Raw genomic sequence first — 16,042 nt, forward strand, 5'->3', positions numbered from 1 at the left:
GAGGCTCATCCCTTGCACTCCGGGTGTGCTGACCCCTGCGATTTCCCCAAATGCGGGAAACTCGACTGCATAATTTGTGGTAGTGGGGGACTGCGTTCGCGCTCTCCCCTGACTTTAAGTGGTTCAAGAATAGAAGCTTGAGTCGTATGGAGCTTGTTATTGTAGGTGTTACACGTACGAACGTGTTCGATAGGCTCGGAGTACACATCAGTTGATAAAGAGCATAGGTCTGTTAGTTGGTCAGTTTTGAGATCACGATGGGCTGTAGCCATTAGTGTGAGGTTCAACAAGGCAAAGTGCCTGGTTCTGTATCTGCGCCACAACAACTTCTCGCAACGCTACAGGCTTGGGGAAGAGTGACTGGAAATCTGCTCGGTGGAAAGGGACATGGGGCTGCTGAACATGAGCAGCCGGTGCCCAGGCAGCCAAGGCGGGCAACAGCGTCGTGGCTTGTATCAGCAATAGTGTGTCCAGGAGGGCCAGGGCAGTGATCGTCCCCCTGTAGTCGGCATTGGTGAGGCCACACCTCGAGTCCTGTGTTCAGTGCTGGGCCCCGCGGCACCGGCACCCACGTAGCCGTTGTCCCGCTGAGGCCCCGCAAGCCAGGGAGGGCTCCGCTCCCCTCGGCTCCATTCTCATGGCGGCGGTAACCGGACGCTCAAGCGCGGCCCCGGCACACGGGGGAAAGGGAGCTTCTGCAGCGTCCGGCCCGCCGCAAACCGCTCTGCTCAGAAGCCTCCCAAGCAGGAAAACGCTACTTACCTCAGATAAACACGGCAGCTCTTACTTTAAGTTTCCATAGACCGCGTGGGTGTCAGTTCCCATGTCTATTTTTGAACCACGTAAAGTCAGGGGAGAGCGCGAACGCAGTCCCCCACTACCACAAATTATGCAGTCGAGTTTCCCGCATTTGGGGAAATCGCAGGGGTCAGCACACCCGGAGTGCAAGGGATGAGCCTCGCCCTGGGAAAACCACCTGCTTGATCATGGTGTCTCCCCTGCCAGGTAAGTATGACTGCACCTCGCGCACCCACCGCCACACGCCGCGGAACACACGCGCACCTCACGGACACCGCACGCGGCGCTACCGGCACGCGCCCCGCACCGCCCCGCGCTCCCCACCCCTCTTCCTGCTGCCGCCGCGCGTTCGCACAGAGCCCGAGCCCACGGGGTTGTTTCGTGTCGCGGGTGTCCCGTGATGCCTCGCGCTGCTCGTTTGCATGGACACGCCCCCTGTCCGCAGGCCCCACCCCGCGGCTCCGTTCCCTTCCCGTCTCCCCTCAGCCGGCGCCTTCAGCGCCATTCTCCGGCCTCCGCTGTGTCCGTCCCGGCCTCGGTTCCCGTGCGCCACAGCACTTGGCAGCAAGGCCAGGTGACACCGGAGTATAAATCACCTCTTCTGCACAGGGCAGAATCATAGGCACCCCAGCAGGGCTAGAAACATGCACTGGCAGCAATAGTCTGTAGGATAAGCACAGAGAGCCCACAGCAATCCCTGCCAGGAGCTGCGATGAGCACCAACTTTACCATACCGGAAAGGGATGGGAATGCTTCAGAACAAGGCAGGAGATCCCCCTCCCTGTGCCAGAACCCCCAGCTTTTGCTGGACCCTGCACCAGGAGCAGCTCTGACCCCCTCAGGGGATTGCAGGGTCAAACGTACCCAGCTTTGGGCTCTCCTGCACAAGCACATCTTGAGTGGATACCAGAATGACAGCCAGAGATGTGACCTAGGGACTGTCACCATGTCACTGTTTCTCCCATGTCCCAGAGGAGGGGCCCCGGGACAGGGAAGATCCTTTGCTGCAGCAGCCTGGAGCGACAGGAAAAGGTTGGGCAGAAGTGCCAGCATCCCCAAGGACCATGCAGAGCTGAGCCTGTGGTGACATTGGTCATCAGGGCTCCTGCCACCCCACAGAAAACAGACAAGGTGTATTGTGGGGCCTGGTTTATTAGTGTCCGTGCTGCTGCCCCTACTACTGATCCACGTTCTTGACCCGTAGGACAACAGGCACTGAAGTGCAGGGGATCATGCCCAAGTCTGTGATAACCAGATCCACCAGGTCAGGTGGCGTCACATCATAGACAAGGTTGAGAAGGCGCAGGGACTTATTCTCTGCCCAGTCACCCAGCTGGGCCTGGCCCTTCCGGAGCACGATCAGATCATCAGGGTCATCTGTGGAGAGAACAGGCAGCAGGATCAGGGACAGCACCTTTCCATTCTGCCCTGGGAGCACACACCACTGCTGCCTGCCAGGCCACCCTTCTTCTGAGAGGTGGCCCCTGGTCTGGAAGGGCAGGGCAGAGTAGAGCAGCCCATCCTAGCCCGCAGCGGGCGCAGGTCTCAGGTGGGAGGAAGCAGACAGAAGCCATACCCAGCTCATTGGAGACAAAAGAGTCCGTCTGCACTCGCTCACAGAACTTGTAGGTCTCGCAGCACACCAGGACAGGCACGTTGTAAGCCTTGGAGACCAGTGCGATCTGGGACGTCCCCACTCGGGACATGACAGAGCCGTTGGCCAGGAGTGCATGGGCCCCCAGCAGCACTTTAGATACCTGCCAGGGAAGCACAGGGATCTGTTGGCACCTTTCATCACCCTGCAGCCTCCCTTGAACCCACCACTGCCCTCAGCACAGCCCCACTCTGCTCCTTACCTCAGGCAGCACATAGGAGATGGCATTGATCATCACGTAGGTGCAGTGAATGCCCTTACGCACCAGCCGTCGCAGCGTCTCCCGGCCTTCCAGCCGCGGACGACTGTCCACCACGATCACACGGAAGGCTCGGCCCTTCTTCACATGGGCATCGCACAGTGTGCGGTTCACGAGGGAAGAGCTGATGGACACCAGTTAGAAAGCTCTCACCCGGCCCATGCAGACACTCCATGCTGCCAGCACTGCCCATAAGTGTAGCCCCATGCCAAGAGACTTTCCTTGGTGCTGGCTCCAGCGTGGGACTCATCAGGTGCTGGCTGGGCAGGAGGTTTCCTGAGTGTCAGTCTGGGGTCTCGCCAAGGGGACAGTTCTGACAGGCACCCAAAGCAGGGGCTGGCCACCAGCAGCTGCAGCAGAGCAGGCACTGCCAGGCGTGAGCTGCCTCGGCAGCTCCCTGGGCACATCCAGTCCAAGCAGAGCAATGTGTCCCTTACCCAGGGCAGGACTTGGGCTCCTTCCTAGATGCAGATGGACTAATGCTGTCTGGAAATGAGTCCAAGCAGAGCTGGTGTCCACACTCACCATTGTAAGTGCTGCCCCTTCCAGACACTCTTCTGCTACACTTGCTTCCAGGACCCTCCTCCCTGTCTTTGCAGTGGGAAAAGTTATGTCTCAGCCCTCCCTGGAAGCAGCACTGACCTCTGCCTGCTTGTGACCACAGTGGGGGACTCTCCCCTCCAAACCCTCTCCAAGTTCTCCTCTCAGAATGCTCCAGGCCCACACTGGTCTGCTGATCCTTCCTTGGTGATCACTCAGGAGGCACATCACACCTGGGCTCTTTTGCCACAGTGGTCTCCTTCTCTTTTTCCCACCTCTACCTTCTGGGACACAGTCCCTCGAAGGAAGAATGAGCTTCCCTGTTTCTGCTTCCTGACATCTGACACTCCTACAGTCTGTTTAAAATGCCAGTTAACGTGCACAACTGCTCCGTAGGTGCCCTGTATTGAAGAAGTGGTGAATCTGGGTTTCTTAAAACACTTAACACTGGACACATGCAAACAGAGGACAGTGCTGAGCTCTGAACAGCAGAGACTCAGACAAGACTTTGGTACAGGCTTTGCTGACAGGGATGGCTTTAGGCCTCTGTCAGGCACTTTCTCAGCCCGGTCAAGTTGTCACCCGCCACTGTAACACTACAGGCTGGTGGGCCTGTGTAAGTTGCAACAGCAGGCAGGGCAAACTCAGGCATTCACAAACCATGTCTGAGGCGCTAATGCAACTACATTAATCAGGATAGGCCAGTATAAGTCTACTTGATCAGACCCTCCTGTTCGTTCCCTGAACAAGTCCGAGGGTTCCAGTGCTTCCAGCATTTAACCTGTCCCAGCATATGGAGATATCGTAAACCACATGAGGAGGACACAACCCTCCACAGCGGGGCCCTCCAGGGATGCCTGCTTGCAGCCAGCCCTGCCAACATGGTCCACTGCACCCCACAGACACCGTTCAGCATTCCCCTTGGCAGCTGCCAGGCAGAAAGTGCTTTGTCACCACCTCATGACGTGAGCTCATCAGCCTGTCTCTTAGGACAGTCCCAATGAGCTCTTTTTCTAAAGCACTAACACCACATTCTCATCCAGTGAGCAAGTGCTGATCCCAGGCCATGCTCTGCTCTGTCCTGACACAATTATACAGCCTCTCACTGCCCACTCCCTGCTTGTTTTATTTCTGGTTGCTGGACACAGAGCCACAACCCCTCTCTCTGCCCTGGCCAATACCAGCTTTTCCAACCTTTAAACATTGCTTTTGCAAGAGCTTCCTGTGTTCATTCAGGTTTTCTTTTCCTACCCACTGGCCTGGCTGCCCTGGCTCCCCTCTTACCATCCATACACCAGGATCACATCGTTGTCATTTATCTTCTCAAAGGCAGACCTTGAAATGGCTTCAGCTGCCAGAAGAATCTTCTCCCGCAGATATTTGTCAATAGTGTCCTGCAGCTTCTCCTTTGCCTGGGGAAACAGTGCCATCACGTACAGCACGGCCTTCCCACACCATGAACACTCTGTTGTCCCTCGCAGCCTGGTATGGCTGTGGGCTCAGCCCTGCCCTGCTCCCTGTCTGTACGCTGAATGGCACCTTCCCCTGGGACAGGGGTTTGCAAGACACATGGGGCCACTCCTGACTCAGCACAAGCTCCCAGCAAATCATGGTGCCTCACCATGTGTTTGAGCTGCCATCAGGCCCTCCCCAGCTCTGCCCTTGCACCTCCTGGTCAATTGCTCTGGTCACCCCATGGAGATCTTACTACTCATACTCTCCAGCTTGACTCCTCTTAGCCCACCAGCCACACAACCTCAGGAGTTCTCATGATGTTCACCACCTCCCTGCCCCTTGCTCCACAGCCAGCAGGCTCCTGGGGAGCTATTTGCATGGAACACAGCTGAGCACTGAAAAACCACATTCTTCTTCACCTGTGACTTTACTGATGCTGCCAGTAAGACACCACCCTGGTTCCTGCTGTGCATATGAGGCCACTCACCTCTTCCTCTCGCAGGGTGTCAGGTAGGCACGAAATCTCCTTCTTAAGGAACTTAATAGCATTGCCCATGCTGGCTGAAAGGGGCCGGCACTGGTTCAGGAAGCTGCAGAGAGGACATATGCTTAGCTTCAGAGCAGCCTAGAGAACAGGACAGCAAGAGGGAGGGTGCAGCTGGGCTGGGGATAGGGGGCTGGGAGGTGGGACTCAGAGCCCCAGTAAAGTCAGACCAAGTTTGGGTGGACACCAAGCCAGAGATGTGATCGATAGATGACACTCAGTGCAGCCTCAGTCCCTCTGTTCCAGCACCAGGAGCCCTCACCTGATGTGTGGCTTCAGCTTGGCCACTAGGTCCCTTGACAGCTCCTCACTGGGGGGAGTCGAGTAATCTCGGATCAGCTAAGACAAGACAAAAGAGAGCATGAGCTCATGGCACCTGCTCCTTCTGGCTAGGCAGGGCATGCAACCACCCTCACACAACAGGCTGCAGACCAGCCAGGAATGTATACTGCACAGCTTGACACACTTTCACAGTGGGATAAAGGGATGCTCCAGGAACTCAAATTTGCAGTGGTAGCACCAGAACGGGACACCAGCAGGGCCCAGCCCTGGGAAAAGTCAGAAGGAAGAGGCTGAAGATGACTGAGCACACATATAGTCTCGATAGCCAGGGAATAGGAAGAGATGCCTGTGCATGGTGCAACACTGCACTGCTTGGTGGGCACAGGTAGCTGCTCACATACCTGTTTGAAGACTTCCAGCAGGGCAATGCAACGGGCATTGGAGCCATTGATGATACCCTGGGAGTATTGGAGGCCAAGGCGCACCACAGCTGGGTGAATTACAGTGGAGGGGATGCTGCAGGGACAAATATGAGAGAGCTACCAGCAGGGGCCCCCTACAGCCCAGAAACAATCAACCCATTGCCAGGCCTCTAGCCAAACAACCTGAAGGGTGGCCCAGGACAGCCCCTCTTTGCTCTAAGGAGGAGTCAGGCTAAGCCCACAGCACCCTCTCCTATGGCCCTGCACTGCCTGGAGGCAGCTCTCCTCACCCCACAGGTATGACATCTGGCTGCCCCAGCCACTGCTCCTCAAACAAAGCAAAAAGTATCCCCCACCACCCCATCAAGCCTATTCCACACACAGGGCCATGATATCCCTTCACTACAGCCATTTTGCAGCCACAACCAAAACACAGCCAAATGCTTGCCAAGGACCTGGGCTGGGGAGGCCAAGTACCTCATCTGCTGTGTCAGTGGCTTCTTCCGGCTGTACTGGTGCAAGTGGGAGAACAGGTTGACCTTGGTGCCATAGTCCTGCCTCAGAGGTACCTGCAGCCAAACAGCATTGATGATGACTTAGCCAAAGCTGCCATACAGCCCTGCTCAGTCCAGCACCTCCGATCACACCCAGCACTTACTCACAGCATGCTAGAGGTCCCCTTTGCCCAGCAGAGAACAGACACTAGTCCCACCACGCACGCAGCCTGGCCCCCACCACACACACCTGCAGCATGACTGCCCTGAAGCACGCAGCTTGTTACTTGGCCCTCCTCCTACCTGCTGCCGCTCCAGCTTCTTGGCCAGTTTTCTCTGGGCAGCGGGATCATCCATCTGCACGTGCTCCGGCAGCCGCTTTACCACTGTGAGGGTAGCATGGAGGCTGGTGTGAGGTGATGCCAGCCTGGTGCAACCCCCAGTCCAGTCACACTGCCCCAAGACTCAGGGAATACATGACATGGCAGTGCCCATGGCACTGTGGAAGGGTTGATTGCCAACCCCAGGCCTCTCCCTCCCTGCTTACCCACCCTATGGTGACAATAGCTTTACCAGACTGGGGCTCGGTCGGGGTCAGCCTGGGCTTGGCTGCTGTAGCTGCCTGGCTCAGCTCCGCTTTCTTGGCCTGCTTCTGGGCCCGCTCAGCCTCCTGCTTGGCCCGGCGCTCTGCTCGCAGCTCAGCTTTGCTTTTGCCCCCTGCAGGCTTCTCACCATCGTTGGGGCCATCAGCCAAGGCTGGGGGGGATGTGAGATGAGCAGCTACTGCAGGAGATAGAAGAGGGAAGGAAGTCAGTGCCCAGCGTCAATCACCATGAGATGCAGCCCAGAATACGAGGCAGTCTGTGGTAAGGAGACTCTCCTTTGTGCAAGGGTCTGTGGAAGGACAGATGAGAATACATCCCACATTGTCCAGCACCTCGCCACAACCCCTGTGCAGCTGACATGGGACCACCAGGCCAGCCCCATATTCAGGAAGGCAGGGGACTGTCCTCTGCATCTCAGTCCCTGCAAACACGCAGGCACTCAAGGTAGTGAGGTCCTGCCACAGCCTTCCATGACTGGAGGACACTCCTGGCTCAGGCTGCTCCAGCACAAGGGTTCCAGACCCTGGAGGCCACCGGGGCCTCGCACAGGGCTGCCCCTGTTCGGGGTGTGGGGAGGACTGCCGGGGGGAAAGGGGGTCCTCACCCTGCGGCTGTGCTGCCTCGGAGGTCGACCGCAGCTCCGGGCTCTCAGGCAACGGCCCCTTCTCGCTCCTTTTCTTTTTCTTCTGCTGTTTCTTCTCCTTCCGCAGCTGCAGCTTCTCCTCCCGGGAGAGCTCCGTGGCCTGCGGGCGCAGACGGTCAGGCAGCCCGCGTCCCCCACGCCCTCCCCGGCACGGCTCCCAGCACCACGCCGATCCCGGCCCTGCTCACCTGCGGTCCCTCCGGCGCGGCTGCTTCGGAGCCCGCACCTAGAAGAAGGAGAAGGGTGAGTGGGGCCGGGTGGGTGTCAGTGCCGCGGTCCCGCCGCCGCCCCCCCAGCTCCGCTACGGTCCCGTCAAGCAACTCACCGCCCAGCCCGACCCGCTCCGCCATGACGCCTGCTCCGCCGCCCAGCAGCGCTCCCTGCCGGCGGGACCTGCCGTGACGTCAGCGGCCCCCCGCATGACGCGCGGTGACGCCACGCTGTAGCCGCGGTGGGGGTGTTACCTTTACCGGGCCGCTTCCCTCCTCCGCGGCCGGGGCCTGGCCGGCTCTGGGACCGCGTTCAGCTCCGGAGCAGACCTGCAGCACGGTGTCGCTGAGACGCTACCGGCACCAGACGCGGGGCTGACCCTGAGCTCCTGCGGGGCGGAGCGGGGCCGGCCCCGGCGGGCGTGTTCCGCCGGCCGCGCCATCGCGGGGGCCCCGCGGGGCGGTACCGGGGAGCGTCGGGTTACGACATGGCGGCTCGCGGCAGGTAGCGGGAGCGCGCGACCCGGCCCCGCCATGCACTTCTCCATCCCCGAGACCGAGACCCGCGGCGGCGACGGCAGCGCCGCCTACGTGGTGAGCGGGGCCGGCGCGGAGCTGTCCCGCGGGTGCGGGGCGGAGCGGGGCGGCGACCCCCGGGCCGGTGGGGCTGGGTCTGATTCCGACATTGAGGGGTGGTCGCTGCCCGGTGGGGCTGTGCGGGCCCGTAATCCCGAGGCCGTTCGCGGGTGGCCTTGTGCGGGCCGGGGCCGCCATCCCCAGTCGGTACCCTGCTCCCCGGCTCCCCAAGGCCGGGAGAGACGGAGCCGAGTCCGCTGAGTTGCGGGGCGGGGGAAAGGACAGCGGGTGGCTGCCGCATCCCATCCCGGGGCCCGGCTCATCCTGGCCCGCCAGCCCGTCCGTCCATCCCGGCTTCCTGTTTTGCTCGGCGTGCCGTGAACGCCCTCCGGCTTGGCAGCTCCACCGGAGCCGGTTCCCCGGTCACCGGAGGGACACTGCGGCGGGCTGAGCCCTCCGGGCTGCGCGGCGGTGCGGCCGCAGCAGCCGGGACCAGGCCCGCTGCTTCTTGCTCGGGAAAAGGTGGGCGGCTGTGGGCCCCTTGGCCCCGCGGCTGTCAACAAGGGGGGCCCTCACCTGGCCCTTTTGCAGAGATCCCTCCCTGGGAGATTTGCCCGGTGCTCTTGGCAGCAGGAGGTGGTGTGTCGGGGACACACAGGGTGGTTGTGAGCTACAGGAAAGGCTGTGAAGCTGCCTTGTGATCCACAGGCAGCTGTGGTTGTCCAAGGCCTGCAGGAGCACTCTGCACTTTGCCCTCAGGTGGTGTTCCCAGTGTCAGGGGAGAGCTCCTTTGCAGCCCTGAGTCTGGGCAGGAGCTGGTGACCCCACAGAGATGGTGCGAGAAGCCAGTGTGAGCTCCAGTGTGTGTAGGGCCAGCATGGCCTGGGTGGGTGCCTTTGCTGATCCCAGGCAGCCCCAGTTGTCAGGGGCAGGAGGATGCTTGGGGCTTCCAGTGAGTGAAACGGCCATGGGAGGTACGTGCCTGGGCTGCAGTTGCTGGCTGGAGGCACGTCTCCATCCCCTGTGGTGCAGTCCTGCCCTCCCAAACACCATTCTGGGGATGGCAGGACCTGCTCTGGCACAGAGGGGAACAGCACTGTCCCCTTGGGGGATGCTGCCTGTGGCGGGGTGCCTGGGACCTCGGGCATGGAGTCATTGGGCCCTGTGCAGCTCTGTCTGCAGTGACAGAGGGTTTCTGTCCTCTCCCCTTAGCTGAGGGACGTGTCCTGCTGAGCTCTCTGCAGCAGCTCTTATACTTTCATGCAACCTGAAGTGCTGAGGCATGTTCTGGTGGCCCCAGGGCTGGCAGGCAGCACAGGAGGAAAGAATTCCTTGCCCTGTGGTGAGGGCCATGCACCCTGGGAGGTGCTGGAGTGAGCCCAAACCTGCAGCCTTTGGCAGTGGGGATGTCTTGGCCATGCAGCTCTGCAGCTGGCCATCAGGCTCCCCTCCTCTGGCCTGAGTGCACCCTGCGTTGCTGTGCTGGCCGCTGTGTTACTCTGCTTGCTTCTCCAAATGTGTTTGGGGCCTGCAGGATGGAGAGCTGCCGCTTCTCCTCTCTGCTGGGACCGTGGAGGGGTGTTCTTGCCTGCTGACTTGGGGGACAGCTGTGTCCATGGGGCTGCAGCGTGGCTCTGTACTCTCCCTGTGGCTGGGCAGCTGCAGGATTACCCCTTCCTGGTGTCTGTCGGGCACATCTCTTGGATGTGCTTCTACTTCCTGAGTGGTTTTGACCATATCCCCAGGGCTGCATGTCTGTGCCAACGCTGACTTGTCTTCAGAAGAGCAGCACACAGAAACCTTTCAGTGCTGTATTGTACTCTTCTGTGCAAGTCCTGGGCGTTTGATCTGTCCTCGCTTGCTAGCCCTTGGATGCTGACACAGTTCCTCCTGGTCCTGGCTGTGCATGCGGCCATGGCTGTGCCTACCTGAGGCTGCTTGTTCCATGTGTCCACCTCCATTGGGGTGCTGCTCCAATGAGCTGGAGAGAGCCCTGGCCCCATACAAGAAGCTCTGCTGAGCTGTGTGCTCCGGGGCAGCCTCTGGAGGGGGTCCAGGCAGTGGGCAGCATAATGCTGGCATCTGTGCCTCTGGGCTGGGGCTGGTGCCTGCAAGGCAAACCCAGTTCCTGCAGTGGTGCCCGGCCTGGGAAATGGCATGTGAGGGGAAAAGGTGGGTCCTGGCACTTCCCAGGATGGGGGCTGAGCTCTGCTGCCAGGAGGGGAAGGCTGGGGGTGCCCCCTCTGCCCCTCGGTGGTGTCTTCAGGAGCATCGCTTCCTCCTGGGCTGTGGCCCCACGGGGGCTTCATCCTGGGGTAGCCTGTGGATCTGGGGGGTGCTGGAATCTGACTGGTGTCTCTCCCCACAGGCCTACAACATCCACGTGAATGGGGTGTTGCACTGCCGGGTGCGTTACAGCCAGCTCCTGGGGCTGCATGAGCAGGTAGGGAGCCATCCCCAGTGGTGGTGGGAGCTGCTGTCATCCAGCCCCTGTCCTGTGGGCAGCACTGTGGTGCCTGCTGTGCTTTTGGTAGGAAGGGTGCTGGGTCCTGCGGGCTGCTGTTGGGTGCTGCAGGAAGGCACCATGTGAGAGCCGCAGCCTTGGGTGCTGTGCTGGCTGCAGGCAGGCATGCGCTGCCCATGGGGCTGGGCAGGGGATTGTTCTGTTCCTTGGCATTGGGTGCAGGCCTTTTTTCCTGTCCTGTGATGTCCTGGCTGTGTTCTTGAAAACTGTCCTTGCCAGGGCCCTGGAAATCAGCTGTGGGGGGAAGGTAGGCTGGCCACCATCTCCCTGGAGGCTCTCATGGCACTCTGCTCTCTTCCCAGTTAAGGAAAGAGTATGGCGCTAATGTGGTCCCAGCCTTTCCCCCAAAGAAGATCTTCACACTCACCCCAGCAGAGGTAGAGCAACGACGGGAACAGCTGGAGAAATACATGCAGGCGGGTAAGCTGGGTCTGCACCGTGCTGCAGCTCAGGGTTGGCTGTCCCCTGCTTGGTCACTCAGGGCACTGGGGCACTACCTGCACCTTCCTTCCCGCACTGCTCTGTTTGCTGTGGCACATCTTCATACTCACTCTGGCATTAGCTGGCCTTGTCCACTGGACATTAGCCCTGGCAGAGGTGGAGAGCCCTGGTGCCTTCACCTGCGGGGTGTCCATGGCCGCCTGTGTGCATGCCCTACACACAGCACGTGCTTAGTCTGAGTGCAAACTCTGCGTGGCTGCAGAGCAGACAGGCATTGCTGTGGGTCCCTGCCTCTTCTCACATAACAACTGAATCCCTGCTCATCTTCCATCCCAGTGCGGCAGGACCCAACACTTGGAGGGAGTGAGATCTTCAACAGCTTCTTGCGCAAAGCCCAGCAGGTGAGGGTGGAGCTGCTGGAGGTGGTGGGCTGCTGGGGCAGCCTGCATGGGGGTGAGTGCCGACCGCTAGGGCCGGGCGGTGCGAGCTGGGGCCCTCGGGCTGTGAGGATAGTCAGCAGTGGGGAGGGCCACAGTGGCAATCCTGTTTCTCTCTCCAGGAGACGCAGCAGATACCCACAGAGGAGGTGGTGCTGGAAGTGCTACTTTCCAATGGCCAGAAGGTCAAGGTCACCATCCTTACCTCGGACCAGACAGAGGATGTCCTTGAGGTGCCAAAGTTCTTGTGCTGGGCAAGACCAGTTCCTCCTGTGGAGTTCTGTGGCTTCTCATGCATGCAGCAGCTTCCTTAGCCTGTCAGCCGCTGGCCCTCCCTGCTGAGTCCCTACCCCAGAGCAGCGTTGTCGTGGGGCTGAAGAGCTGGAAAGGGTGTGCTGATGTGTGGGCCCAGACTAATGTCAGGAAGCCCTAACTGTCTCATGGTGGATGTAATTCCCCCGCTCCCTGTCCATTGTTCCCCCTGCCCTGGCCCCCAGAACAGCAGAGGTGCTGCTTTCCTGCTGTTGGGAGGCCCCAGAACACACACAGGCTTAATCCTGCTACGGGGTAAGGATGTAGAAGGGCTGCCTCTCTCCAGGAAGTGGTGACTTCCTGCTCTCACTCCCAGGCTGTGGCCTCCAAGCTGGATCTGCCAGATGACCTGGTTGGCTACTTCAGCCTCTTTCTAGTGAGAGAAACCAAGGATGGAGCTTTCTCCTGTGAGTAGTGCACGCTGGAGCCCCATGAGGGCTGCAGTGGGACACCTGCCCTGTACCCTGCCCTGGCGCAAGAGCTGTGTACTTGAACCCCACGGCCCTGCCCTGGGTATGGGGATCCAGCGGGCTCCCCTGGGGTGCTCTGGCTGGCAGGGGTCTGGTGGGCTTCTGCTGCCCTGAGCTGCTGCTGAGTTGCTGTTTCCTTGCAGTTGTGCGGAAGCTGCAGGAGTTCGAGCTGCCGTACGTGTCCGTCACCAGCCTGCACAACCCCGAGTTCCGGATCATCCTGCGCAAGAGGTGAGCAGCAGGGCTGGAGGGGCAGTGCCTGCTGGAGCAGTGGGGTCTTGTCTGGGCTTTGTGCTCTGCAGAGGGACCTTTCTCTTTCTGCCGTTGCCACCTGTGGGTGCTTTGGCCTGCAGGAACACACCTGGGCTCCTCCAACAATGACATGGGGTGGCTGGACTGCCCTACTGAGCTTGTTTCCACTTACCCAGACACAGCCCTTCTTGCCTCTGGCAGCTGTTTAAGAGGGGGAGTGGGACACGGCAACTGATGGCTAATGGGGGAGCTGGCCAGAGAGCCAGCCCAGCACCTTGTCCCAACATGGGGGGTGTTTTTCTCCCCATTGCCATTAGGAGCTGCAGAGTAGGTTGACCCATGTGGTTTCCTTCTAGCTACTGGGACTCCTCCTATGATGACGATGTAATGGAGCATCGTGTGGGGTTGAACTTGCTGTATGCACAGGTGAGGGTCAGTGTGGCCCAGCTGGGTGAGGAAGGACACTGCATCCCTCACCTATTGCTGTGCGGGGTCTCGAGTGCCTCTGGGCTCAGCTGCTCACCAGCTTCCGCTCCTTGGTAGACGGTATCAGACATCGAGCATGGATGGATCCTTGTCAACAAAGAACAGCACCGGCAGCTGAAGTCCCTGCAGGAAAAAGTCTCCAAGAAGGAGGTAAGGAGGGCACAATGCTGTGACTGGAGCAGTCCCAGCACCAGACTGGCACCGCTCCCCTGTGAACTTGTGGTGCTGAGTTTGTGGCCTGTTGCTGGCCCAGGAGGTATGTTGGGAGGGTGGCAGCCTGTGCTGTGCTTCCCTGGCTCTTCCCTGCAGTTCATCCGCCTGGCCCAGACCCTCAAGTACTACGGCTATCTCAAGTTTGATCCCTGCATCACTGACTTCCCGGAGAAGGGATGCCATGTAGTCGTCAGTGCTGGCAACAACGAACTCAACTTCCAGGTGCGGCTGCCCAACGAGCAGATCAAGGAAGGCAGCTTCAAGGTCACACGCATGCGGTGCTGGCGGGTCACATCCTCAGTGAGTCCTACATGTCTGTGAGACCCTGGGGAGCAGGGAGGGGTCTGGTGAGACCTGGCTGTGCCGGGCTAATCTGACAGCTCTGCCCAGAAGAGGTGCTGTCTGTGTTGCCTGCTTCCACCCAGCTGCCCTGGGAAGGGTCTGAGTTGTGCTTTGGAGGTTGAGGGGGTCATGGGTGTGAGGACTTTGAGGGGATTAGTGGTGGTGCAATGTTAGTGGGAGCTGGGCAGGGTGTGCAGTGCCCGGCTGGAGCGTGCCCGCTGTCAGCACAGGGGCCTGGAAAGCTGGCTCCTTTCCCTCTGGAGGCTCCCAGCCTCAGCATGTGCCCTTGCAGGTGCCGATGAGCAATGGTCCCTCGGGCAGCAGCCCGGCAAAGTCCGAGGTAAAGCTGGAGCTGGCTTTTGAGTATCTAATGAGCAAGGACCGGCTGCAGTGGGTCACCATCACCAGTCCACAGGTAGGGCTGCCTGTGTGCTAGGCTGGCTGTGCGCAAGCATGGAGGTGAGGGAAGAGGCTGGCCTGGGCTTGGTGTGGCATATTAGGAAAGCTGCGGGGGTGCATGAAGCCTTGTGACACGTCTCTCTTGCAGGCCATTATGCTGAGCATCTGCCTGCAGTCCATGGTGGATGAGTTGATGGTCAAAAAGTCTGGAGGCAGCATCAGGAAGGTAAGGGTTGGGGCTGAGTGTTGTCTCTGGGGTGTCATCCCATTCCGCCCCTCTGACTCCTTGGGGTCTAGGCTGGGCCCTGCTTGCTCTCCTCAGCACAGGGCAATGTGAAGGATCCCCAGGGGCTGTCTTAACCTCTAGAGCTGCCCATGGGGACCCTGTGGCTGAACTGAGCTCCTTCCCTGCAGATGTTTCGCCGGCGCATGAATGGAGCCCTGCGGCGCTCAGACAGCCAGCAAGCTGTGAAATCCCCTCCGCTGCTGGTGAGTAGGACCCTGCAGTCCTGGTAGGGGAGACAGGTGTGACCATGGGCTTAGCTGTGTGTTGGGTACCAGAGCCCATTACCCCCAGAGGTGCTACTGTCCCCTTGGCAGGGCTGGGGCAAGCGCAGAGAACAGCAAGGCTGCAGTGCCACGCTCCTGCAGCCCTGGGAAGAGGACCTGGACTCATCTCCAGGAGCCAGATTCACTGGGGAGGGCAGCCTGGCCTCATCCCAGGAGCGTGGGGAGATGTGGATTTGGGAAGGGTGGGTGGCATGTCGCACCACCTCACTGCTGCCTGACCCTGCTGTCCCTACAGGACTCACCTGATGCTTCCAGGGAGCCAATGGCCAAACTCTCGGTGAGTTGTGTGCAGGCACACTCGTGCCATCACCCTTGGACTGAGAGGGGATCCTCCCTAACATCTCCCCTCCCCACAGAGCAAGCTCACCTCTGTCAGCCTGCGAGGGATCAGCCACTCCAGCTCTGCTAATGATGTGGGCGCTAATGACTTCCATGGCAATTATGCCTTTGAGGGCATTGGTGATGAAGATCTGTAGTGCCCCCCTTCCTAGGACAGCACCCGCCGAGGGCCTTTGCTGAGGAATGTATGACCTGCAGACAGGTTGCAATCAACGTGCCTCTCACCTGCTACATCCACCTTTCCCTGCTCCCCTGGGCTGGGGAGCTCACCCCCTGCCCACTGCTGCCTTTGGGATGGGGGCAGCTGAACTCCTGCTGCTGGCTCCAGCTGGGAGAGGGCCTGTTCCCAGGGTGGCACTAGCTCAACCTGAGCAGCGTGCCCAGGCCGAGCCCTGGAGCAGCATCATGGAGCCTGGCCCAGAGCTGGGGGGCAGAGCTGCCCCTTCCCCAGCCAGGAGCTGCCCTGTGAGGCTGGGCACAGCCTGGTGGCACCAAGCGGCCCTCGTGAGACTCCGTATATGCCAAATTAGCATTTAGGTTTCTGCTCAGAGACAGGCTGCAGTAAACTTTCTCCAGGGGACTCTGCGCAGAGCCCCCTCTCTAACCCGCTCATAGACTCCAGCGTAATCTAGGCTTGTAACCACGTATTTTCTGCTGCTCAGATGGACCAGAGCATTAATGGACAGTAACCAATGTTTACACACTGCAACGATGATTAAAATGGATCCTGATTGGTACTGGGCTGTCTGTTGGGGGGTGGCTGCTGTCCCTCTCTT

General features: G+C 59.8%; 2 protein-coding genes across 3 annotated transcripts; one reads left to right on the plus strand and one right to left on the minus strand.

The window, feature by feature from the left end:
* Positions 1 to 1,913: 1,913 nt before the first annotated feature.
* EIF2B4 (eukaryotic translation initiation factor 2B subunit delta) lies at positions 1,914 to 8,059 on the minus strand. The gene is made up of 13 exons (XM_080614873.1): positions 8,022 to 8,059; positions 7,885 to 7,922; positions 7,658 to 7,796; positions 7,022 to 7,231; positions 6,752 to 6,834; positions 6,432 to 6,523; positions 5,934 to 6,048; positions 5,513 to 5,589; positions 5,194 to 5,296; positions 4,536 to 4,663; positions 2,655 to 2,835; positions 2,375 to 2,555; positions 1,914 to 2,175 (listed from the first exon to the last, which is right to left on the minus strand). The coding sequence occupies exons 1-13, from the start codon at positions 8,044 to 8,046 to the stop codon at positions 1,976 to 1,978; spliced, it is 1,572 nt and encodes a 523-aa protein (XP_080470999.1). The 5' UTR covers positions 8,047 to 8,059; the 3' UTR covers positions 1,914 to 1,975.
* A 102-nt stretch (positions 8,060 to 8,161) lies between these two features.
* SNX17 (sorting nexin 17) lies at positions 8,162 to 15,988 on the plus strand. Of its 2 annotated transcripts, XM_080614875.1 has the most exons (15): positions 8,162 to 8,499; positions 10,850 to 10,924; positions 11,308 to 11,425; positions 11,783 to 11,847; positions 12,006 to 12,116; positions 12,512 to 12,602; positions 12,809 to 12,896; positions 13,274 to 13,343; positions 13,461 to 13,553; positions 13,713 to 13,916; positions 14,251 to 14,373; positions 14,506 to 14,583; positions 14,772 to 14,846; positions 15,163 to 15,204; positions 15,284 to 15,988. In XM_080614875.1, exons 1-15 carry the CDS (start codon positions 8,440 to 8,442, stop codon positions 15,401 to 15,403), a joined length of 1,413 nt encoding a protein of 470 aa, XP_080471001.1. In that variant the 5' UTR covers positions 8,162 to 8,439; the 3' UTR covers positions 15,404 to 15,988. The 2 variants fall into 2 exon arrangements, with proteins under 2 accessions (XP_080471001.1, XP_080471000.1); XM_080614874.1 differs by having other exon boundaries at positions 13,461 to 13,916.
* The last annotated feature ends 54 nt before the right edge of the window (positions 15,989 to 16,042 follow it).

This window comes from Psittacula echo, assembly GCF_963264785.1.
Source record: "Psittacula echo genome assembly, chromosome: 4".
NCBI classification, from domain to species: Eukaryota; Metazoa; Chordata; class Aves; order Psittaciformes; family Psittacidae; genus Psittacula; species Psittacula echo.

Excerpts from the sequence above, each read along its gene's own strand:
- EIF2B4 (XM_080614873.1), bottom strand. The coding sequence starts at position 8,046 with ATGGCGGAGCGGGTCGGGCTGGGCG. Across the intron at positions 4,664-5,193 it reads ACACCCTGCGAGAGGAAGAG|GCAAAGGAGAAGCTGCAGGA; the intron begins GTGAGTGGCCTC and ends CTGTTTCCCCAG. Across the intron at positions 2,556-2,654 it reads TCTCCTATGTGCTGCCTGAG|GTATCTAAAGTGCTGCTGGG; the intron begins GTAAGGAGCAGA and ends CTTCCCTGGCAG.
- SNX17 (XM_080614874.1), top strand. The coding sequence starts at position 8,440 with ATGCACTTCTCCATCCCCGAGACCGAGACCCGCGGCGGCGACGGCAGC. Across the intron at positions 11,848-12,005 it reads TCTTGCGCAAAGCCCAGCAG|GAGACGCAGCAGATACCCAC; the intron begins GTGAGGGTGGAG and ends TTCTCTCTCCAG. Across the intron at positions 12,117-12,511 it reads AGACAGAGGATGTCCTTGAG|GCTGTGGCCTCCAAGCTGGA; the intron begins GTGCCAAAGTTC and ends TCTCACTCCCAG.